General features: G+C 40.1%; 1 protein-coding gene across 6 annotated transcripts; it reads right to left on the bottom strand.

Moving 5' to 3' along the window:
- Positions 1–494: 494 nt before the first annotated feature.
- Positions 495–15,918, bottom strand: LOC107772905 (uncharacterized). 6 transcript variants are annotated; one of them, XM_075250040.1, is made up of 17 exons: positions 15,635–15,876; positions 14,637–14,732; positions 13,708–13,855; positions 12,446–12,529; positions 12,277–12,348; positions 12,111–12,182; positions 11,786–12,031; positions 11,470–11,580; positions 11,267–11,380; positions 9,906–10,022; positions 9,760–9,828; positions 9,478–9,581; positions 8,461–8,544; positions 8,241–8,328; positions 7,554–7,670; positions 1,368–1,549; positions 495–1,216 (listed from the first exon to the last, which is right to left on the bottom strand). In XM_075250040.1, exons 3-17 carry the CDS (start codon positions 13,819–13,821, stop codon positions 925–927), a joined length of 1,866 nt encoding a protein of 621 aa, XP_075106141.1. In that variant the 5' UTR covers positions 13,822–13,855; positions 14,637–14,732; positions 15,635–15,876; the 3' UTR covers positions 495–924. The 6 variants fall into 6 exon arrangements, with proteins under 6 accessions (XP_075106141.1, XP_075106140.1, XP_016447846.2 ...); XM_075250039.1 differs by lacking the exon at positions 14,637–14,732 and having other exon boundaries at positions 15,680–15,756; positions 15,793–15,845; XM_016592360.2 differs by lacking the exon at positions 14,637–14,732 and having other exon boundaries at positions 15,680–15,918.
- Between the last annotated feature and the right edge of the window lie 10,351 nt (positions 15,919–26,269).

The following is a 26,269-nucleotide window of genomic DNA, read 5'->3' as shown; positions in this document are numbered from 1 at the left end:
TCGAACATTAAGGTTGTAGGCTAGGGGGAAGGTGTGAGTATTTCTACAGCGCACTAAAGTGAGGCTAGCCAGTTAGGAGTTAATCTTAGGATGCTACTGGTCAATTACTGATGTAGGGCTTTATCTGCTGGATATTATTATATCTTCCATCTTTTTCGTACTTCCTATATTTCTTATATGTTGTTATTTTTATTTTATGTTATGATATGTCATTTTATTTTATTTTATGTTATTTTATTATGAATTTATGGATAGTACTAATATATCGTCTCTTGTCGCTTTCTTGAGCCGAGGGTCTCCTGGAAACAGCCTCTCTGCCCCTCGGGGTAGGGGTAAGGTCTGCGTACCTATTACCCTCCCCAGACCCCACTAGTGGGATTATACTGGGTTGTTGTTGTTGTTGCACTTCTCTAAAAGAAATTAACGGAAATAGAATAATCTATTTCTTATAGTATAGCACTAAATTTTAAGGGTGGAAAAACAAATAACAGTTATACTAATCAAGTGAGATTAGAGAAAATATAGTTGTTTTGCACTCTCCGCATGGAGCATTACATTTCCAAATATGGACACACTCTTATATTGGGCGCGTAGCCTCGTAATGTATTAACACCAACAAGAAAATACAAGAGAATTTATCTATTTTCACCATTAGTTCTGATAATGGGAACAACCATTGCTACATATTACAAACAGCTTTTGCTATAAATACAAAAATTGACAACATTTCATGGGATGTGAAAGGCAGGAGTGGAGGCCTCACGAATCCCCGAGTCCAACGAATATCGCATTATCTTCACATCTTGCTCAAGGCCACCACGGTCAAGGACAAGCATTTCCAACTCTTAATGACATGGTCGGACACTTGTCATGCAAGGGCAAGCTTTTCCTCTGTCATGACAATCAAACGGCGGAGATTAATCTCTACAAGGACTCGGGACAAGGTCTGATTCTTGAAGGCATCTGCATCTCAGGTTGTAATTCACCTCCAAACCATTGAGCAACTTTAGGTGTTATGGACATTTTGCTCATTTCATTATCAAATTCATCAAGATCCTGATCATAACTTCGGGCGACTCCATCGGCTATATTCATCCCCTTCCCTGCAGTACAGATTTCAATATCGTCTTCATCACTAGTACCCTCATCATCATCATCGTCGTTGTCATATGAGCTCCGAACCATTGACCAGTACACAAAATTTGGCCGGATGAATCTTCCAAAACATATAATAAGATGAGACATAAGAACATACTAATTAATACGAATAGAAGAACAAATATTATCTCCTAAGGTACTTGAATATCCAATCAAGATCAACCTAATTAATGCACTTGAGAAGTCAATAGTCCAATGTAGAAACAAACCTGTCAGATCTCAATAGCAGACAAGGATCAAATGGGAAAAACATGTCAAGCCTCTCTCTACCACCAAAAGAGATTGAAAGATCGGATTCGAGCAGACCACTTGATACAAAGTTATCAGGCACATCAAGATTAGTTACTTTTGCCAACCTAAGAAATTCTTTCACTACTGATGGCAAGCATACCTGTTAAAAAATATTTTATTGGAGACCAGAATCAATAAAAGGTAGAGAATCCACTAACAGAGAAAAATATACAACCATTGGCTACGTTAGAGAGCACTAATATCAAAGAAAATACAGAATGAACTTGTACAACAGTACAATCACAAACTAGTTGGGATTGGCTACCAAATATCTAACCGAACTCAAAAGAATACTTACAAATACCGGACTATGCAATATGAAACTAACAATGAATAGACCTTAATATCAACTAGTTGGTATCAACTATCTGAATAATTTGCTTCCACTATGTTCTGTTTTTCAGTAATCCGCATGAATCCCAAGAGATTTTAAGTTTTTGAAAGTTTGCTCCATGTGACTTCAGTTAACACCTTTAATCATCACAATGTCACACACGAATGAGTGGATTTGGAGGTGGAAGATATTATCATACCATCTCAGTCAATCTTTGCTTTTGTTAATGGTGATCATGCCTAGTCTTGCCTAATTATGCTGGCTGGCGAGACACTGGGCCTAATAAAGCCCTTATCAAGCAAATCTTGCAACTGCTCCTTCAATTCCTTCAACTCTGGCGGGGCCATGCGGTACGGCGGGATAGAAATGGGCTGAGTGCCCGGAGCCAAATCAATGCAAAAGTCGATATCCCTGTCGGGTGGCATCCCCGGAAGGTCTGTAGGAAATACCCGGGACTGGGATCCATAGAAGGAACCTCAGCACTAGAATCACGAACATAAGTCAAATAAGCCAAACACCCCTGAAACATGTTGGTATTACAACAATTCTGTAGGATTTGACTTTGACAAACATCCTCCTGTTGTATAGCATCACCCACCCACACCCATACCCCCACCCACACCGAGTAATAGCAATCTAAGAATAAAGGGATAACAAACTAACATGAAAGACCATCGGCTAAACAAAAGATAAAAAAAAAAAAAAAAAAACAATGGCAACAAGTATTAACGGCAAGATAAAAAAGAGGACCGAAGCCAAGATAGCAATTAAATGGTAGTAATAGCAATCTAAGAATAAAGGGATAACAAACTAACACTAACAAAGGAAGACAAAAGGGAAACACTCGACTACCTACTAACCTTCTACCGCAACTCTCGACCTCCACACCCTCCTATCAAGGTTCATGTCCTCGGTAAGCTCCAACTGCACCATATCCCGCCTAATCACCTCTCCCCAAGATATCTTTGCCTACCACTACCCCTCCCCATACCCACCAAGGTTAACCTCTCACACCTCCTAATTAGGGCTTCTGTGCTTCTCCTCTTAACATGCCCGAACCATCTCAACCTCGCCTCCCATACAACTTCATTCCTAATCTTATCTAACCTGGTATGCCCATCCATCCATCTCAACATCCTCATTTCAGCTACTCTCAATCTTCTGGATATGAGAGTTCTTGACCGGCCAACACACTGCCTCATACAACATAGTCGGTCTAACCTCTATATCTGAAAGGACTGTAATTCCATTGAATCACCTAATCTCACTCAAATTTATTTTTTCTAAGCTCTTTAAATATATGAATAAATAAATGTGTCTATTTACCATTTAGATCTTGTTTGGTTTCGGTATATTAGATCTTGTAGATCCGCTCCGCTGTTTCAAGTTTTTCTCTTCTCTGTTTGCTTTAGATCTTGTCCTTTTTGCCTTGATTTTTCGCTTTCGGTATATTAAATTTTATTTATAGTTATTAATTTTACTTCTTCAAAAATAAAATTCCCCCTTTTTGCTCTACCGCCCCAATTCTATCATCGCCACTTTTGCTCAAAACCCCTTTTATCAAGAACAATCCAATTTCAAATCGATACTCTCATTATTCTTAGCTATAGATTTTTTACTTTTATTTCACTGAATCTGTTGAAGTAAATATCAATAAAGCTCGAAATTTCCAAAACCGAAATTGTTGGCTTTTCTGTACGTAGCAAAAGATTTGTTTGGTTTGCTCTGTATTCTTTGGTTTTACTTACTGGTTTTCAGTTTTCCTTTACTAGCTTACAACTGCAATTTAATGGTAGTAGTTATGCTTTAGATTCCATTTGGTCACCGGTTTGTTGTTGTTAGGTTGCCGGATCTCCTCGCATATTTCAGAAGCTTGCTTGTTGTTTTTCTTCAGTTAATTTCGGCTGCTAGTTACTTTCGGTGCTACACCAGTGGTAGCGGTAATAGCCCTTTTTGGTCTTTGGGTCGTGGTATTTTCTGTGTTTTCAGGGAAATTCTCAAAGTGGTTGGAGACAAGTTGGGCGCACGAGCACTAGCAAAGGAGAGCAACCTGGACGAGCGTCAGCAAAGGGCGGTGGGAAGCGGTGCGTGAGCTTGCAAGTATATCGAGGGCTGCAAATCAACACAGGTTTGGTTCTCGGGAATTGGTACCTCTCGTTCTACTGGTGTTAGCTAAATTGATGTTACGTTAGTTCACAATAGTTAAATCATTCAATAGGTGTACAGGTAGTCACTTGTTTCCTTCTAGTTTGATTCGTTGTCCGTTGTGCACTAGCGAGTCTTTTGTAGATCTGTCATAGGTGTAGTGGCAGCAGTCTGGGATGATAGATTAAAGGCATGTCCTCAGGTGGGGCAGAGTGTGGGGCAAAGAGTGGGCCCGGGTCAGGGGCTGGGTCGGGAGGCAGGGGAGGTAGAGGGGGCAAGGGAGCCTATATGTTGAGAATCGGGTCATGGAACATAGGTTCGCTAACGAGTAAGTCTATAGAGTTGGCGAAGATCCTTCAGAAAAGGAAGATTAATATAGCGTGCGTCCAGGAGACTAGGTGGGTCGGATCGAGGGCGAGAAACGCGGATGGGTATAAGTTGTGGTACTATGGAGTCGTGAGGGGTAAGAATGGAGTGGGTATCCTAGTAGATAGCCGTCTTATGGAGTCGGTGGTAGAGGTCAGGCGTGTGAATGATAGACTAATGACTATTAAATTGGTGGTGGGTGAGTGTACTTTAAACGTCGTTACCGCGTACGCACCGCAAATAGGTTGTGAGGAGGAGATTAAAAGGCGTTTTTGGGAAGGGTTGGATGACATTGTTCGTAGTATTCCGCCTTCTGAGAGGCTATTCATAGGAGGGGATTTCAATGGCCATATTGGGTCGTCTGCAGGTGGGTATACTGAGGTGCATGGCGGCTTTGGTTTCGGGGAACGGAATGGAGGGGGCATCTCATTGCTGGATTTTGCCAAGGCATTCGATCTAGTGATTGCAAACTCGAGTTTTCCGAAGCGAGAGGAGCATTTGGTTACTTACCAAAGTTCGGTGGCGAAGACTCAAATTGACTATCTCCTCCTCAGGAGAGGCGACAGAAGGTTGTGCGAGGATTGCAAAGTTATCGCAGGTGAGACCCTTGCAACGCAACATAGGCTCTTGGTGATGGACGTTAGTATTAGGATAAGAAGGAAACAGAGGTCAGTACGAGGCCGCCCGAGGATTAGGTGGGACGCCTTGACTAAGGTTAAAGTCCAGGAGTTGGAAGGAAGGTTGTCGGCAATGGGAGCTTGGAGAAGTAGTGGGGACGCAAACACTATGTGGTCGACGACGGCGGACTATATAAGGAAGGCGGCGAGAGAGGTGTTGGGGGTATCTTCAGGCCGCACCGGTGGCCACAAAGGAGACGGGTGGTGGAATGCAGTTGTACAAGGTAAAGTGGAAGCGAAGAAGGTGGCTTACCTGCGGTTAGTGGGGAGCACTGGAGAGGAGGAGAAGAGAGCGAACATTGCGAGATATAAGGTAGCTAGGAAAGAGGCAAAGATGGCAGTGACGGAGGCAAAGACGACAGCTTTTGCTCGTTTGTATGAGGAACTAGGGAACAAAGGCGGGGAGAAGAAGTTACTCCGACTCGCTAAGGCTAGAGAGAGGACGGCTCGGGATTTGGACCAAGTGAGATGCATAAAAGATGAGGACGGTAAAGTTTTGTTGGGGGATGACCAGATAAAGAGGAGATGACAGACCTACTTTCATAAACTTCTAAATGAGGAAGGGGATCAGGATATTGTACTAGGTGAATTGAGGAACGCAGACAGCCCCCATGAACTAAGTGATTGTCGGGACATTGAGGTCGATGAGGTCATGGAGGCAATGCGTAAGATGAGAAGGGGCAGAGCTACCGGACCAGATGAAATTCCGGTTGAGCTTTGGAGGTGTGTGGGTAGAGCAGGCTTGGAATGGCTTACTAAGTTGCTTAATGTTATATCCAAGACTAATAGGATGCCCGAAGAGTGGAGGTGGAGTACAATGGTCCCGTTGTATAAGAACAAAGGCGATATCCAGATCTGTAACAACTATAGGGGTATTAAATTACTAAGTCATACCATGAAAGTCTGGGAGAGAGTGGTAGAAATGAGAGTGCGAAGGACGGTGTCTATTTCAGACAACCAGTTCGGGTTCATGCCGGGGCGATCTACCACAGAAGCTATCCACCTTATTAGGAGGATGGTGGAACAATACAGGGATAAGAAGAAGGATCTCCACATGGTGTTTATCGATCTAGAGAAAGCGTACGACAGGGTTCCTAGGGAGGTCTTATGGAGATGCTTAGAGGCTAAAGGGGTCCCGGTTGCCTACATTAGGGCGATTAAGGACATGTATGATGAAGCTAAGATCTCGGGTTAGGACAGCAGGAGGCGATTCAGATTATTTTCCGGTATTACGGGGTTGCACCAAGGGTCTGCGTTCAGACCTTTCCTATTTGCCCTGGTGATGGATGCTATAACGCATCATATTCAGGGAGAGGTGCCATGGTGCATGCTATTTGCTGATGACATAGTCCTAATCGACGAGACACGAAGCGGCGTCAGCGAGAGGTTAGAGGTTTGGAGACATACCCTTGAGTCCAAAGGTTTCAGGTTGAGCAGGACGAAGACGGAATACCTTGAGTGCAAAGCCGACGGAAGCGGGAGTGGAAGTGAGGCTTGATTCTCAAGTCATCCCTAAGAGGGGTAGTTTCAAGTACCTGGGGTCGTTTATTCAGGGGTCCGGGGAGATCGACGAGGATGTCACACACCGTATAGGGGTGGGGTGGATGAAATGGAGGTGGAGTCCTGTGTGACAAGAAAGTGCCTCTGTTACTGAAAGGTAAATTTTATAGGGCAGTGGTTAGGCCTGCTATGTTGTATGGGACCGAGTGTTGGCCGGTGAAGATCTCACACATCCAGAGGATGAAAGTTGCAGAGATGAGGATGTTGAGGTGAATGTGCGGGCATACAAGGAAGGATAAGATTAGAAATGAAGATATTCGAGAGAAGGTGGGTGTGGCCCCCATGGAGGACAAGATGCGGGAAGCAAGACTCAGATGGTTCGGGCACATTCAGAGGAGGAACACTAATGCACCGGTGAGAAGGTGTGAACGACTGGCGGTAGTGGGTACGAGGAGAGGTAGAGGGAGACCTAAGAAGTATTGGGGAGAGGTGATCAGGCAGGATATGGCGCGACTTAGGGTTACTGAGGACATGGCCCTAAACAGGGAATTGTGGAGATCGAGCATTAAGGTTGTAGGTTAGGGGAAATTGTGATGTCTTTTTTACAGCGCACTAGAGTGAGACTAGCCAGTTAGGAATTAGTCTTAGGATGCTATTGATCAACTACTGATGATGGGCTTTATCTTCTGTGTATTAATACCTTACATATTCTCGTATTTCCTATATCTCTTATATTGCTGTTACTTTGTTTTTATGGTATTTATGTTATGTTATGGATTTTATGGTATTTTATGTTGTTTTATTATGAGTCTATTGATAGTACTAATATAGTGTCTCTTGTTGCCTCTTTGAGCCGAGGGTCTCCTGGAAACAGCCTCTCTGCCCCTCGGGGTAGAGGTAAGGTCTGCGTACATATTACCCTCCCCAGACCCCACTTGTGGGATTACACTGGGTTGTTGTTGTTGTTGTCTTTAAGCTTACAACACATATATTCTATCCACACGAACTAATAAAAAATAAAATAAAACACAAAACAAAAGTAATCCATAGAGAGGGAGTGTATGTGTGTGTGAATGCATTACCATTAATGGGCTCAATGGATGCCTTAGGATATCCTCTATGTGCTTTGAGAGCCGCGACCTGATACGAGGAATAGCAAGCATTGATCTCATGCGAAAACAAAGTATGTACATCATGGCCTGCATTACAATGAACAGAATCAGAAACAATTTGTTTGGATGTCAACGAAGTTTCTGAAATTTTTTTGCTAAAGTAAAGTTAAAATTCCTTCAAGTTTCCTACATGTTTTGCAAAATTAAAGTTGGAAGAAATCTTTTTAAAGAAAAAGTTAAAACCACTTCTCTCACAAGTTTCCTACAATGCACAAAAGAATATGGAAGTTAACTTTCCAACACTTTCCTTTCCCCTTCCCAGCACTCACATGGTATATAAAAAAAATTAGCCCCAGGGATATAATTCGGAAAGCCTTTAATCAAATCCACACTAACAGAAGAAAAAGGCCCTGCACTCCTGAAACAATATAATAGCCAATACCAAGAGTACTTAAAGAGAATCATCTGCCGATTACAGAATTGACACTGATCTATTCTCTTGGTCTCAAGATTGACACTACAATACTATAGAAGTCATCTTTTACTTACAGATAGAAACCACCACAAAAAACTTAACAAAAAAGAACAAGGGCCTCTGTGTGTGAGGGAGTGGGGCAGACCATTAAAGGTTTTGACTACAACAAAGCTGTCAAATACCTGGCACCCAGCATAGAATTCCTTGTGAGCTTTTGGATTGATGCCACCATTCTGGTTGGAGCAATAAGTGGAACACCATTCAACCAAACTGATCCTCGCACAAAAAGAAAGAAATCCATGACTTGAGATGTGCCTCAATTTGTTATTGACCAAGGGAAGCAACTTAAAACTACAAAATATTGTGTGCAAAGCTGAAGATGGTTGGGTTCATCGAGTAAACCTTTCTACATATTCAGCAACAGATGAGATAGAGAAAAACTTTGCACGAGCCAAATAACTAGCAAGATAGGCAACAGCACTCATTCTGCAAGTAACCAATAAAAGTATTAGTACCTCCCAACAACCATTAGAAAATGTATAACTAGCAGCAAAGAACTATCAAATTTATCCACTCCCAGAGAGTATCAAATATGTTCAGTAGCATTTGAAATTGAAAAAACAAGATCACCAAGAAGCACTTCACTACCTTCTGACAAAGAAATGACAACTACTTCAGTACTTCTATTTGTCCTATCCAACACAACAGACAAGATACTGAAGCACAGTAATCTATGACTTTTTTTTTGAAAAAGGTAACAATTATATTCTTCAGCACCCAAAAAACGGGGCTGGTATCTAATATTTACAAGTACAACCCCTGAAAATCTTACAGAGAATCAAAAAGGTCTAGTAGTGATTCTACATCACCTATCAACTGTTCTTTACACCAAAAATGAAAAAGAGAAATACAAGAACTCTTGATTTTGTGTTGACTTTTAAGGATCACTATTTGGTGGCATGTTACCGAAACAGCATATACAGAAAGTACGCTAGCCTTAGTACAGAATACTACTCTGTGTGCATGTAAATTCAGTGACAGGATCATAGAGGGACCAATGTTGAGACCCCAAGCAGTGTCCCAACAAAATTCAAACTAGCAAACCTCCTAGGGAGCAGATTAAAAAGGAGAGGACAGTTGAATTCAAAATTAGAACAAAATTATCCTTAAACAGAGAGCACAGACTGTTTATTAGCTTCCATAATTATGTTCAAAGATGAAAGAACCCTAAGCTCGTCGACCAATTTACATAAAGAGCAATCCACTAAACACTCAGATTGAGTAGCAAACTGAGCAAGCAGTTGCTTGTGTATCCATAAGATATGATTAAGCTAATTGATCAACAATACAGTATCAAGGTGCAACAGGTGGGAAAAGCAAGAAAAAGAAGCCGAAGATTCAGTAACTCTTAATCCTCACCTCCATTGTGGATAGATACTGCTCTTAAATATATCAAATAGTGTATCAGCAAATCTCCTGCCGCAGTTTTCAGGATCCAGGGTACAGGCATAAAACATCACAAACTGCAATTTCAGGATCAAGAAGTTTAAGTTTAATTTTCAAAAGGGCAACAAGGTACACATAGAAGTAAGAAAAGGAACAAAGAAGAATAGTGTACAGCAAGTTCGAGAAGTGCTGGGAAAAGGAGTACACGAAATGAAAGACTAGCCCAAGTGTCAGAGATGATATTATGCATGTTACCTGGGCAAATTTAGACTTGTATGCCGTCAAAACAGTATGCTGAAAAGACTGGAGAAGAGTCTCAAAAACCTACACCATATGAAAGACAACTACATGTAAGAAAAGCAAGTAGAGTTAGAAACTAGACACTGATGTGTCCAATTTACCTGACTCAGGCGTCCACTCTCTTTGCAAAAGTTAAGGTGTTCAAAGGTAAGCACCATCAAGCTATCCAATTTTTGAGCACTGGCATTTCCAAGCCGTTCCATCCAAGAAATTCGGAGCTGAGAGTAAAAAGCTTGTTACTATATAAAGAACAATGGCAAAAACCAAATCAAAAAAATGGATGAGCTCAGTCAGTAGAGTGCAATGCTCTTAACCTTGTGGTCAGCAGATCGAACTTCTGATAAACGCTCCAATAATTTTACTTATAAATGAATCAAAGAGATGGATGAAATTTTTTAACAGAGAAATACAGAATTTGATCAATCATCAGCTGAAAGTTAAAGTATTTATTTTCTTTGTATTTTCCTTATAATAAGTACTTTCGATATGCCTAGTATATTGTATGTATACAAGATACGATCAAATACTAGCTTAATCAAAAAGTGGATAAAGGGATACAACCGCATACCACATGAAAAAATAAACATTTACAAGAACAAAAATAAAAAAATCTTGCAATAGACGGTAATACGGTATTTGTAATTCTCTCTAATTGATGACAATTTTGAATATAACGGACCCTAATATAATTGTTCGCAATCTTTTGATCAGAAGATCAACAACATGAAAAAGGAAATGTCTGTAGATGAATATAGGAAGGGTGAAAATGGAACTGTGGGAAATATGACCTTTATTAAGGAAAATAATTCGGAAGAAAATAGTACTCTTGACCACTTAAATGCTGGGCAGAGTTCACACAGTGTTGACAAGGCAAATTTGTCTCAAAGGTTGACTCAGATTTAAAGAGAAATGTTATGAAATCCTCTTCTGAATCATCAGGTATTCTTTAACTACTTGGATTCTTCAAGATTAAGACCAGTTTTTATTATAAGGTATATGGTTCTATAAATACCGGGAAATCTCCATATACACATAGTACACCAAAAAGTAGAGAAAACTAGGCTAAACATGGTTCTGTACAAAATTCACCCAATCATCTATACAAACAGGTATCATGAGTGCACCAAAAAGAAGCTAGAGGCACAAGACTACTCTGGACATGTACAAAATCACTCTCAAGTGTCACCCACTTGTAACGATCTCCTATTTGTTTCCTTCGATTCCTTCCATGCTACCCTCATAAAAGCTTTTCCGGTTAAAGAAAAGGCAAAGTGAACCAAATAACTGCAACATTAATATTTTTACACAAATACATGATTTTCTTTTTCTCAGCTCCAACAGAAATGAAAACGTATATCACCATCAACCCCACTATCCCAGAAAAAAAAAGTCAAAGAAACAACTCTAGTGGCAATGGTAACACTAACATACAGAAGAATATCAGTAAAAGGATGAAAATCACCTGGTCACCATCTTGCTGACCATCATCTACAGGACCATCCAGATCTTCCAGCTCCATATCGAAGATGCATTTGGTGAAATCCTCATTTAAGATTTCATCCCATGCAATGTCTACCTAAGCAACTCAAGGACAAGAAGAAAGTTAAGTTAGTGCAACAACTTCTACGCAGTGACAGAGCGAAGCTTCAATTTCAAACAGCTTACATCCAGATCTATCAGCCAATCCATAATTGCCACAAGCATTGTTCTCCCAACAAGACCACCAATTGCTCCACCCTCCAGTTTTAACATGTTCTCCACATATGCCATGATGAACTTCAGGTAAAGAAGAAAAACATGGATAAGAATTTAGGAGCTTCCAGCAATAAGGATCACAACACAGAAGAAATAGATTACCAACACAAGGTTCTGGTGATGCATGGTTCACTAATTCAAAAAAAATGCCACTAGGACCAGAACATTCAATAATCTGCATAGTGAAAGAATCTTCTTTGTAAAGAAAGTATGAATCTGCACTTACTGGTTCCTTTGTGTAATTGATTGGCATCTTCTGCATCTTCTCCTTTACTATCTTCTCAAGTCTCAAGGGGGAGAGAGGAACTAACTCTGCAATGTCTATTAAAGTCGAATGGACACGATCAGTGACTTGGCCCTTTCGTAAAATGCCACGTGGCTGATTCAACAATGATATGAATGAAGGAGGAGGCACAAAATTGTTCACAAGCATTTCCAAGCACAAATCGACATACTGCCCACCAGATGTAGCCTACAGCATAGGAGAAGACTCATGATCATATACACAATTAGTCACAAACATGGAAGATTGCAGCACTAAAGCCACATACCAAGGATATAAGTAATTCCATCAAAGCATCCATTACATCAGTCCCATAGTTCCACATGCTCATTCCTAAAATCTGGAGGCGAATAACACATTTAAATATACAATCTTACCAACCACTATTCTTATTTAAGAGATGCACACTATTAATACAGCTATTTAGAACTTACAGATGAAAGAAGACTTTGATGGTGAACAATGTCTAGACAAGAAACTGATCCTGACAAAGCTTTTAAACATGTCTGAAAAGCAAAGACCAAAGAAATGAAAATTAAAACATGAAGCAAAAGAAACCACCAAAAAAAGTGATTCCATGTGCAATCTCCAAGGAAAACATACCACTAGTAGGGCCACCTCTTCAGGTACAAGGCGTTCCTTACAGTGCATAACCCCAACAAGCTGGTTATATTTGTCCGGATCACCCTAATACACGCAACATTCAGCTATAAAATTAACTCTGCAGTGCTATAACAAATATATGGAAACTATAAAGCACAATTCATAAAAATTGCATTGCACGAGATGCACCAGTGAAAATAGCAACTAGGAAGGTACAGACAATTCACATCTGTGAAGATGTTTGCCAGGAAAAAAAAATTAAGTGAAACACAAAAAAATCAGTAATTTAAGCGTAAGGAATAAATGAAAACATTTGGCTGGCAAGTGCTTGCTGAATATAAATGAGAGAAGTGTGCCAGGAAAGTAAATAAAGTGAAACAGACAAAAAATAATCAGTAATTTAAGCACAAAGAATAAGTGAAAGCATTTCGCAGGCAAGTGCTTGCTGAATATAAATGAGAGAAGTAACGCCCCACTCACCACCACCACTCCCCCCCCCTTCTCCCCCCAACCCAACCAAAAAAGAAAGAAAAAAAAAGAAAAGGAAAAATATAGGGAGTAATAAGAGAGGGAGAGAAAAGAACATGTCTAACTAACCACTTGTAAGTCCATTCAGAACTTAACAGTTAACACTTAAATTATCATATCAGATGCATAATACTCGAACCTGACCCCTCTTTCTTCTCAATTCGATATACATCACCTTCACAAAAGCCCTAGTAATTTCCCTCTATTTTCTATCTAAAGTCAAAATCATGCAAGGCTTATGCACCTCACCTCATCAATCTTTTTATAACCGAGAAATCCTCAAGGACCAGCTTGGAGCACAGTTCATACTCAGTAGATTATGGGCTGCCCCTATCTGATGTGACAATTTCTTAGTTTTCGTCACATCTTCGACTATTATAATAACATCTTGCCCAAAATCCCAAAAAAAAAGTATCTAATCAAACTTTCAGCTTTTAATCTCCAAGGAAGACAACCAAGGTCAATCAATCTGGAGCACCTATGCTTGTCATCAAGCAAACATTTGAAATAGTCATCTTAGCAGGAAAGATACTTTTCCTCTTATTTTTTGATGAGTAACTTAGCCAAAACAAACAATGAGAAACAAAGGATTGCGGTGAAACAAATTCAATCTGTTGATTCATACAGTTCAAACTTGATTTCCCATGCAGTGGCATGGGCATCCAAACCCAATCCAAAGCACTTATCAGTGTATAATTTTATTTTTATTCAAATATGTTTTTTGAGAGACCAACCTCGAGAGCGGATTTAAGGGCACCTCTAACATGATAGAACAACTCTGTATCTGTAATCTCAACATTCTCCATCTCAGCATAGCCTGCCTGCTCAGCTGGTAATACCATTCCCATTATGTTTGATAATTGAATATTGCCGAAATTTCCTCTGAAACATCATCATGTGGAAAAGCCCTTATCAGCAAAAAAAAAGGTTCTATAGTAACCAGCAATATACCCTTGAATCACTCATCAAAATGCTTATTCAAGATAAGAAACAGCTAAAAATACTCAAGTCTGTTTATTAAAAGATATCTATCAACAAGACAACAGCACATACTGAAAACCATATCACGAGTTACAGAACTATACAATAGTTATAGTTCACAGCTATTACTCTAATCTTTATGGAAATTTTATTATCAAAAAGATGTCCATTACCAGTGACTTCAAGAGAATGCTACACCAAAGATTGAATTTTCAGTCTTAAAACCACATTAAGATTTTCAAATTTCAACTTGTTATCCACATAGATGCAAAAAACCACTGAGCCCTTATCAATTCAAGCAAGAAAACATCAGTCTTTCGCAATACAAACCAGCAATAATACCCATCTGGAACCAGTATACAAAACAGTCCTATTCAATCAACGAATCAGCAATTTGATGGTTGCGCAAATAAAAGGCTTTTATATAAAATCGATTTTAAAGAAAATCGAGTTCGTACACAATCACAAATTCCGGCCAGTACATTAACTAGTAAAAACCCTCGGGAAACTAAGATATTGGAGTTAAGCTTCTTTAAAGCCTGGGAGCACCCAGAATATTATAGTCTAATTCACCAAAAAATCGTTTTTTCATTAAAATAGCTGGAAAAAAAAGGTCGTTGTGTATTAGACAGAATGATAAACGATAATATGTAGAGGGAGTGAGACAGAAAGAGGAGCATACACTTCGATTACGCCGGAGAAAGAGAAAACTGAGGAATTCGGCCCCAGAGGAGATGGAGGAGCTGAAGAAGCAAAAGCGGCGCCAGGGAGTGGAGGGCTGAAGAAAATTTCAATTTGGTTTATTTCAAGACACCCTCGGCATTCGGTACTTACGGTATTTAATGACTACGGTTCAGCACTTTGGTATTCGGTATATCAATTGTGCATACCAAATACCATACCAAAGTAGTTCGGTACGGTTCGGTATTTTCTTATTTGGTTCGGTACGGTTTCGGTATCATACCAAAGTCTTTCAAATCTCCCAAGATTATGTTATGCCTATTGCCTAACGTCTCTTCTGACTTCTGCTGAGAATTCAACCACTCAAAGGCAAACTTAGAAAATAGAACCTTGATAATTACATAGAGTAAAAAAAAAATCCTGGAGTGCAATGACCTAGATTTAACAATTGCAAGTTTGCAATTTGGATCTTGAAAAGAAAATGTGAACATTGCAAAAAGACAGCAGGAGATTTATGAAATCATGTTTTCCAAATTCAATATTTTATGACTAACAATAATTGGAGATCAAAAAGCCAAGTAGCAACTCTGCATTCACCTGCTACCATGATCAGCCGTGTGGTGCTATGGTTACAGGCAACATATTCCGATGAAATTCTATAGCAGAGAAACGAGGCACAGTAATAATTCTGATGCAATCCCTAAGCAGAGAAACGAGGAACAGTAATTGCAACAGATTAAAGGAGTAAAAGTGAGGTGCATGGCTCATATACTTAATCATGTGATTGAGTCAACAACGCAACACAGTTCACTTAATCAATTGAATATGTTCTGGAAAATAGGATTTCGTTTAGCAGTGAACGACCTTCCGAATAAATATGTAGTGAAATAGTACATATTTTCACAAAAGGAAAAGTGATAAAACAAGTATCTTTACCCACCCAAGCAGCCAGTGAAAGCGTAAGGTGAAAAAGGACAAAAGAAGCAGTTGAAGACTAACATAAAACCTCAAGATTGAAGAATGAAGAATGAAGAAGTTATGAACTTGTTGAAGACTTGAAGATTGTCGAATGAAGGTCAACAATGAGCAAACAAGCAGTCGCCGAGGAGATGAATCGCCGTAGCCGTCGCCGCTCGCCGAGGTCGTGAAGTCGCCGTCGCCGTCGCCCTCTGCTATTGTAAGGCTAGAAAATAGAAAAGGGAAAGGTAAGAAGAAGAAGCTAACGTAAGTCTGCTGTCTCTAAGCCTAAAGAGGCCGCTAGGCGCGCTAAGGGTTAGGGAATCAGGGGGCTTGGGGTGTTGGGCTTAGGTTTATTGGGCTGTAAAAATAGAAATAGAATTGGGCTTGTACATAAATATTTCGGTATTTCAATATACCGAAATATAAAAAATTTAATATCGAATACCGTATCGAAATACTGCAATTTCTACGGAAGTATACTGAAATACTAAAAAATCAAAACCGGAATACCATTTTAATTCGATTCAGTTCGGAATTCGATTTTTCGAATTTTGTGTCCACTCATACACGCTATAGACGTGAATTATTTGGGCCGATATTGGCCCATGATGCCATGAAAGTAATTGGGGCTTTTAGCATATTAGGCTGGGAGAAATAAAAATAGATAGATTTACAAGTGGTCATCCAAAAATAGCCACAGTTTCAAAAGTAATCGAAATTTAGCCACTTTTCATGTAAAGATAAATCTGAATGAAAACACTATTCAAAATTCGAAAACATACTCCAGCATAATATACAGGAGTTCCAGTATATTATAATGGAACTCCAGTCTAATATACTAGAATTCCAATACAATATACCGGTCCAGCATAATATATTGGAGATTGGAGCACCGGTACTCCAATCTCCAGTTTATTATCCTGGCGCCAGCAAAGTATACCGGTCCAGCATAATATGTTGGAAGTTCATATACAGGTGCACCGAACTCCAGTATATTATGCTGGATTGGTCTCTGTTACGGCAAAATTGTGCTTATTTTTCAATTACTTGACAAACACTAGCTATTTTTGAATAACCCGTCTGAAAACTAACTAGCCCGTGCTATTTTAACTATTAGGCTGATCGGCCAAAAATAGTTATAGTCACTAGTTAATTATACGCTGATTATGGACAAAATATGTATATCATATATACATATATATAATATAATAATATATTAAAATATATATTTATTGGCTATTTATTTTGGGACGTAATTTTTCAAGGATTTGTGAGGCCCTTCTTCGACTTACAAGCTTGATTTCTTTTGCACTAAGTCGACCAAATCATAAAGTCAACCAATTTAATGTTCCGATAAAAATGGAGAATTTATTTTTTACTTTTGGGTTTATCTTATTCGTGTTTTTAATAGGACTAGTTCTTCTACAAGTTCGTTGCACGTGGATTATAAATTATTTAATACATACGAATTTGAGAAACCATATCAATATCATTTAAACATGTTGTTTCTTTTGAATAGATATATGAATTATTTAAATAAAAATAAAATAATACTTAAATCAACAAACAAAGATAATTTTATGAGTCAAAGATAAGATTTTGATGAACATTTTAATTATGTTGAAAAGGAAAATTGGGTATTTTCTTTATTTTTATTTGTAAAGAAAAAAAGAATAAACGATGAACAAAACAAAGTGAAAAAAAAAATAATGGGTTAATGCTCATTTGCGTTCAAATATGCAAAGTGTATCAAATTAATAATATAAACTTACGAACAAATATTTGTTTCACTTTAAAGAAATGTTCTACCCTGTCATTCATAAATATTGAACTTCACCAAAAATTCATAGAGAGTAATAATAGATTAAAAGATAATAAGTAAAAGTAAGATAGTAGAACCCATTCTTTATTATTAACTTTTTTCTTGCTATTGGATTTGAAATTTTGTCAATTCCAACATTTCTCTCGTACAATCTTTTTAAAATTTGGTAGTTAGATTATTCCTGGTATTTTTATAAACAAGAGTATTATTTAAAATAAAACATAGTGATTTATATGGCAACTTTCATGAACAACGCCCCATACTCACTTTATTCCTGTAATTTTCTGGTCAGCCCAAGAGATAAAAGAATGCAAAGGTGTCACGATTCGGATTTCACACCTTCGGGAGTCGTGATGGCGTCTGCTAGTGAAAGCTAGGCAAGTCAATTAGTCCAATTATTTAACCATTTTCATTTTTAGTCCCTTAACAATTCCAAAACAACATAACAAAAGCAGCAGAAATGCTAATAATAATAATAAAAATAGTGCGGAAGACGAAATTTGATAATTTAGATTAATACAAACTGTGGAAATCTAAGTACAACTCCACCCAGAATTTGGTGTCATAGTGTCACGGACCATCTATGAATACTACAAATAAAGTCTGAATAGAAATACACGAATCTGTCTCTGAATAAGTAAAAACAGAAGGAAATGATAGAAGGAGACGCCAAGGCCTGTGGACGCCTATAAGACTATCTCGGGTCGCCTAAATAGACTGAAGGCAGCCACCTCACTGCGGTCCAAAAGCTGCACCACCGGGATCTGCACATAGTGCAGAGTGTAGTATCAGCGCAATCGACCCCATGTGTTGGTAAGTGCCTAGCCTAATCTCGACGAACTAGTGACGAGGCTAGGACAGGACTACCAAATAAACCTGCGCAGTTAAATCATATGCAATAGAAAATAAAGGCAGAAATGTACAGTTGAGGATAGAAGGGGAAACATGCTGCGGGGAACATCAAGTAATAACAGAAGACAACAGATAAATATAAGGAACACCAAAGTTCAATTATCAACAAGAATCAGAAATAAAAAGACAAGTACACGACATCACCCTTCGTGCTTTTACTCTCGTCCTCACCATAAAATCAATAAAATCGGCACGATATCACCCTTCGTGCTTTTACCTCACATAATCATGGCACGGAATGATCTTTCGTGCATTATCACTCATATCATGGCACATAATTGTACATCGTGCGGCACAGTATCACCCTTCGTGCTTTAACCTCACAAAATCGACATGGCATCACCCTTCATGCATTAACACTCTCTCACAAATATCATGAACGGCATCACCCTTTGTGCTTTAACACTCTTCCTTACCCAAACAATAATCACAAAGCAATAAGGGCAAGGGAATCAATAAAATCACAAAAAAATCCCAGCAAGGGAACAATAGTATAACAACCATATCTCGGCAAGGGAAACAATATCAAAACAATAACATCTCGGCAAGGGAGATAACATCAAAAGTAACAACATCCCTGCAAGGGAGACAATATCATAAATCTCTTCTCTTTTCTACATTTACTTCACAACTTGAGCCAATGCTCTAAAATGTTCAATTGCCAATAATACTTCCACAAATCATTTTACAACTCGAGCCAACGCTCTTCAATGTTCAATTACCAATAATACTTTCACAAGCCTTGTTCAACAAAAGAAATCATCATATAAAGCATGAAATACGAATCGGAGTCACATTAATCATAGTATAAGACTCACGGGCATGCTTGACACCAACGTATAGATACTCGTCACCAAGCCTATATGCCGTACTCAACGATTAACACGTAGCAAATAAGACACGACTCATAATTCCTCAAGCTAAGGTTAGACCAAACACTTACCTCGATGCCACGAACACAATTCAAGCCTCAACTACCGCTTTACCTCTTGTTTCCACCACCAATTCGCTTGTGTCTAGCCATAACTTACTTAACGATATCAATGAATGCTAAATAAATCAATTCTAATGCAAGAAAATAGGTTTTATAAAGTATTCCCCAAAAAAGTCAAAAATCGATCCCGGACCTACATAGTCAAAACCCGAGGTTCGAATCAAAACCCGATTACCCATTCACCCACGAACCCAAATATATATTTTATTTTGAAATCGGACCTCAAATCGAGGTCTAAATCCCCAAAATTTGAAAAACCTAAGTTCTACCTAAAACACTCAATTTCCCCCCATGAAAACCCTTGATTTTGAGTTGAAATCATATGAAAAGATGTTATAGATTAACGGAAACGAGTTAGAAATAACTTACAATCGATTTGAAAGAGTAGTTGTCTTTGAAAAATCGCCCAAAGATGTTTTAGGTTTGAGAGAGTTTGAAAAATGAGAAATTTTCGGCTAAGTTATGATTTACACAAGCACAGATATCACAATTGCGATGATATGTTCACAAATGCGAACTTGCAATTGCGGAAAAAGCTTCGCAATTGCGAAGGATGCCTATCTCCGCTTTCTTCACAAATACGAACCATTGTTCGCAAATGCGAGGCCCGCTAAGGTCACAATTGCGACATAAGCTTCGCAATTGCAAAGGTTCCCTACCCAGCCCAATCTTCGCAAATGCGATGGTGTTCACAAATGCGAGCTCGCAATTGCGAGCCAGGCTTCGCAATTGCGAAACCTGCTGACCTGCAACACACAACAGTTTTTTTCCTAAGTTCAAAACACTCTCTGGCCTATCCAAAACTCACCCAAGCCTTCGGGGCTCCAAACCAAACATGCGCGCAAGTCCAAAAATATCATATGGACTTGCTCGTGTGATCAAATCATCAAAATAACATCAATAACTATGGATTTAGCATCAAAATCAAAGAAAAAATCTCATGAACTCTTAAGTGCCATTTTTAACAACCGATGGTCCGATTCACGTCATTTCAAGTCCGTTTCTTACCAAATTTTACATGCTCAACCTAAATACCATATAAGACCTGTATCGGGCTCCTGAACCAAAATACGGGCCCGATACCATCAAATTCAAACTCATTTAGATTTTTGAAAACTCTTATAATTTCAGTTAAATAATTTTCTTCAAAAATTCATTTCTCGGTCTTGGGACCTTGAAATTCAATTCTGGGCATATGCCCAAGTCTCATATTTTCCTACGGACCCTCCGGGACCATCGAATCACAAGTCTGGGTCCGTTTACCCAAAATATTGACCGAAGTTAACTTAAATTCATTTTAAAAGCAAAATTTACCATTTTTCACTGATTTTCACATAATGGCTTTCTGGATATACGCCCGGACTACGCACGCAAATCAAAGTGAGACAAAAAGGAGATTTTAAGGCCTCGAAACACAGAATTTATCACTTTTTAGGTCATCACATTCTCCACCTCTAAAACAATTGTTCATCCTCGAACGGACATAAGAAAGAAGTACCTGAATCGGAGAAAAGATAGGGATAATGGCTCCGTATATCGGACTCTCAGGTCGATGCCTCAACAAGCTGACCTTTCCACTGAACACAAACAAAAGGAAAACTCTTTGATTTAACCTGCTGAACCTGCCGGTCTAGAATAGCTACCAGCTCTTCCTCATAGGACAAGTCCTTTTCCAACTTGACAGTGCTGAAATCTAACATGTGGGATGGATCGTCGTGATACCTCCGAAGCATAGACACATGAAACACTAGATGTACGACTGATAAGCTTGGTGGCAAAGCAAGTCTGTAAGCCACCTCTCCCACTCGATCAAGAATCTCAAACGGGCCAATGAACCTAGGGCTAAGCTTGCCCTTCTTTCCAAATCTCATCACGCCCTTCATAGATGGCACCCGAAGCAACACCCGCTAGCCGACCATGAATGCCACATCACGAACCTTACGTTCGACATAACTCTTTTTCCTGGACTGAGTTGTACGAAGCCTATCCCGAATGATCCTGACCTTGTCCAAGGCATCCTGTACTAGATCCATACCCAACAACTGAGCCTCTCCCGGCTCAAACCATCCAACCGGCGACTGATACCGCCTACCATATAAAGCCTCATAAGGAGCCATCTGGATGTTCGACCGGTAACTGTTGTTATAGGCAAACTTCGCTAAAGGCAAGAACTGATCCCACGAGCCTCCAAAGTCAATGACACAAGCTCGGAGCATATCCTCCAAAATTTGAATAGTACGCTCAGACTACCCATCCGTATGAGGATGAAATATTGTGCTCGACTCAACTCGTGTGCCCAACTCACGCTGAACTGCTCTCCAGAAATGTGAGGCAAACTACATACCTCGATCCGAAATGATAGACACGAGCACACAATGAAGACAAATAATCTCCTGAATATAGATCTCAACTAACCTATCGGAAGAATAAGAGACTGCTACAAGAATGAAATGTGCTGACTTGGTCAGCCTATCAACAATAATCCACACTGCATCGAACTTTCTCTAAGTCCACGGGAATCCAACAACGAAGTCCATAATGATACGCTCCCACTTCCACTCATGAATATCAATCTTCTGGAACAAACCACCAGGTCTCTGATGCTCGTACTTTACCTGCCGACAATTCAAACACCAAGCCACATATGCAACAATATCCTTCTTCATCATCCTCCACCAATAATGTTGCCGTAAATCCTGATACATCTTAGCGGCGCCCGGATGAATAGAGTACAGAGAACTGTGGGCCTCCTCTAGAATCAACTCTTGAAGCCCATCCACATTAGGCACACAAACTCGACCCTGCAACGTCAAAACTCCATCATCTCCTAATGTAACCTGCTTGGCACCACTGTGCTGCGCTATGTCCCTAAGGACACACAAATGAGGATCATCATATTGCCGATCTCGGATACGATCCAATAAAGAAAAATGAGCAACTGTGCAAACTAACAGACGGATGGGCTCAGAAACATCCAACCTTATGAACTGATTGGCCAAAACCTGAACATCCAAAGCAAGCGGTCTCTCACCGACCAGAATATATGCAAGGCTACCCATACTGGTTGACTTCCTACTCAAAGCATCGACCACTACATTGGCCTTCCCCGGATGGTTTAGATGGTGATATCATAGTCTTTCAATAGCTCCAACCACCTTCTTTGCCTCAAGTTTAGCTCTTTCTTCTTGAACAAGTATTGCAAACTCTTGTGATCTGTGAATACCTCATATGACACCCCATACAGATAGTGCCTCTAAATCTTCAATGCGTGAACAATGGTTGCTAACTCCAAATCATGAACCGGATAGTTCTTCTCATGAATCTTCAACTACCGCAAAGCATAAACAATGACCTTGCCATACTGCATCAACACCGCACCAAGTCCAATACGAGATGCATCACAATAAACTGTATATGGCCCTGAACCTGTGGGAAAAACCAACACCGGCGCCATAGTCAAAGCTGTCTTGAGCTTCTGAAAGCTCGCCTCACACTCGTCCGACTACCTGAACTGGGCACCCTTCTGGGTCAACCTGGTCATTGGGGCTGCAATAAATGAAAACCCCTCTACAAACCGGAAACTCCGGATTTCTGTATCTGATGCAGTTCTAGGCCAGTTCTTAACTGCCTATATCTTCTTCGGATCTACCTGAATACCCTCTACTGATACAACATGACCCAAGAATGCAACTGAACTCAACCAGAACTCACACTTCGAAAACTTAGCATACAACTGACTTTCTTTCAAAGTCTGAAGAACCACTCTCAGATGCTGCTCATGCTCCTCCCGGCTACGGGAATAGATCAAAATATCATCAATGAAGACTATCACGAACGAATCCAGATAAGGCTTGAACACTCGGTTCATCAAACCCATAAAAGTTGTCGGGGCATTTATCAACCCAAATGACATCACTAAGAACTCATAATGCTCGTATCGAGTGCGGAAAGTTGTCTTAGTGACATCGGATGCCCTAATCCTCAATTGATCGTAGCCAGATCTCAAGTTAATCTTTGAAAATACCTTGGCACCCTGAAGCTGATCAAACAAATCATCAATCCTCGGCAATGGATACTTATTTTTTATTGTAACCTTGTTCAACTGCCGGTAATCTATACACATCCTCATCGATCTGTCCTTCTTCTTAACAAACAACATCGGCGCACCCCAAGGTGAGACACTAGGTCTAATAAAGCCTTTATCAAGCAGGTTTTGCAACTCCTTCAATTATTTCAACTTAGGCGGGGCCATGCGATACGGAGGAATAGAAATGGGCTGAGTGCCCGAGGCCAAATCAATGCAGAAGTCAATATCTCTGTCGGGTGGCATGCCCGATAGGCCTGAAGGAAACACCTCAGAAAACTCACGAACAACAGGCACATACTCCATAAAAGGAACCTCAGCATTAGAATCATGAACATATGCTAAATAGGCCAAACACCCCTTCTCGACCATACGTCGAGCCTTCATATATGAGATAACCCTAAGGGTAGAATGACCAGGAGTCCTTCTCCACTCTAAACGAGGCAAATCCAGCAAGGCTAAGGTCACAGTCTTGGCATGACAGTCCAAGATAGCATGGTAAGGTGATAACCAGTCCATCCCCAATATGACATCAAAATCAACCATGTTCAATAGTAACAAATCTACTCGAGTCTCAAGACCCCCAATCACAACTATACATGAACGATGAACACAATCTAATACAATAGAATCACCCACCGGTATAGACATGTATATAGGAGCACTCAAAGAATTACTAGGCATAACCAGATACTGTGCAAAATAAGATGACACATAGAAGTATGTAGACCCTGGATCAAATAGAACCAAAGCATCTCTACTACAAACCAGAACAGTACCTGTGATAACTGCATCAGAAGCTTCAGTCTCAGGCCTGGCTGGAAGAGCATAACATCGGGGTTGGGCCCCACCACTCTGAACTACATCTCTAGGACGACCTACTACTGGTTGGCCTCCACCTCTAGCGGCCTGAGCTCCACCTCTAATACCTCTACCTCCACCTCTAGCTGGTTGAGCGAGCTGTGGAACACTCAGTGCCTGAACCATGGCACGGGAACCCTGATGCTGAGAGCTACTCGGTGCTCGAGGGCAAAACCTAGCAATGTGACCCATATCACTATGAGTGTAGCAAACCATCGGCTGCTGAGACTACTGGCCCTGACGACCTAAATGACCACCCCGAAAACTCTGAAACGGTGGTGTACTAATAGGAGAAGGTGGTGTACTGTAGGACTGCTTATCAGAATACTGCATCTGAAGACCACGACCACTTGAAGTACCGTGAGAAACCTGAAGTTCTGACTGAAAAGGCCTAGGAGGATGGCCTCTACTATATGTATCCCTATCTCCAAACGAGGTACCACAGAATGTGCCTGAATGACGAGGCCTCTTGTCAGACCCCTGACTACTCCCCTTTGATAGAACCATCTCGACTCTCCTGGACACATTAGCCGCATCCTGAAAAGAAATCTTGCTCCCCGTCCCCTTAGCCATCTGAAGTCGAATAGGCTGAATGAATCCGTCAATGAACCTACTCACTCACTCTCTCTCTTAGTGGGAAGTATGAGCAGAGCATGACGGGCCAAGTCAATAAATCTGGTCTCGTACTGAGTAACAGTCATAAAATCCTGCCGGAGATGCTCAAACTGCCTCCGATAGTTCTCCCTCTGAGTAATAGGAAGGAACTTCTCCAGAAATAGTTGAGAAAACTGATCCCAAGTCAAAGCTGGTGACCCAACTAGTCTAGCCAAACAATAATCTCTCCACTAAGTCTTGGCAGATCCAGACAAACGAAAAACAGCAAAGTCGACCCCATTGGTCTCCACTATCCCCATGTTCCGAAGAACCTCATGACATCTGTCTAAATAATCTTGGGGATCCTCAGAAGATGCACCACTGAAAGTGGTAGTGAAGAGCTTGGTAAACCTGTCCAATCTCCACAAGGCATCAACAAACATAACTGCTCAATCACCGGTCTGAGCTACCACACCCGACTGAACTGCTCCAACTAGTTGAGCTACTTAGTTTGAAACTGGGGAGCCATCTGCTCCGGAGTGCGTGTAGCGGGAGTCTGTGCTCCTCCCCCGGCATGAGAGATAGTTTGTGCTACCGGAAGTAAGCATGCCCGGGTGACACTCTCCATAAGGCCCACTAGACGAACCAGAGCATCCTAGAGTACTAGAGTAGCAATGAACCCCTCTGAGAACTGAGTTGGGCCCACCGGAACTGCCTGGGCCGGAACCTTATCATCAAACTCAACCCAAGGCTCCGCCGCTGGTGCTGCTACTATGAGCACGTGATTTTTGCCCTATATGAATTACTCCCACAAATTCAAAACAAAACAAATTTTTCCATTGTTTGTAATTTTGTGAATTTTTGTGGCATTTTTGTCAATTGTTTGCATTTGTCTGTGCATGTTTATTTTATTTAATTAATGAAAAACACAAAAATACATTTCATTTGCATTTAGGATCTATTTTCACATTTTGAGGTTAATTATTAAATTAGGTGCTTTATTAAAAACAGGAAAATCATAAAATTGGTTTACTTTTGCATTTTTAGTCTTTTAACTATAAATCAATAATTTTCCCTTTAATTTAGAAGTAATTAATTCTTGTAAATATTATGTTAGGTTTTTAGCTTAATTTAGTAAATTAATTACTTTTTAGGAGTTTTTAATTTAAGTTTTAATTAATTAAAAAGGAAAAGAAAAACAAAAAAAAGAAAGGGAATTAAAAAGATTTTTGAAAGAAGGTTGATAGTTTGGGCTGCCTTTAATTAAATTTACACAGGCCCAAGTCATTTTTTTCTTTTTCCAAGACCCAGTCAATTCAGCCCAAAACTCACTCCCTACCCGGTCCGTCGCCACACCCCACCAAACGACCTCGTTTCTTTGAGATTCGTCTGAGCCGTTGATCTTGC

Source organism: Nicotiana tabacum, chromosome 3, assembly GCF_000715075.1.
Source record: "Nicotiana tabacum cultivar K326 chromosome 3, ASM71507v2, whole genome shotgun sequence".
Lineage (NCBI taxonomy): Eukaryota > Viridiplantae > Streptophyta > Magnoliopsida > Solanales > Solanaceae > Nicotiana > Nicotiana tabacum.
The sequence above is the reverse complement of the archived record's forward strand: the minus strand, read 5'-3'. Positions and strand labels throughout refer to the sequence as shown.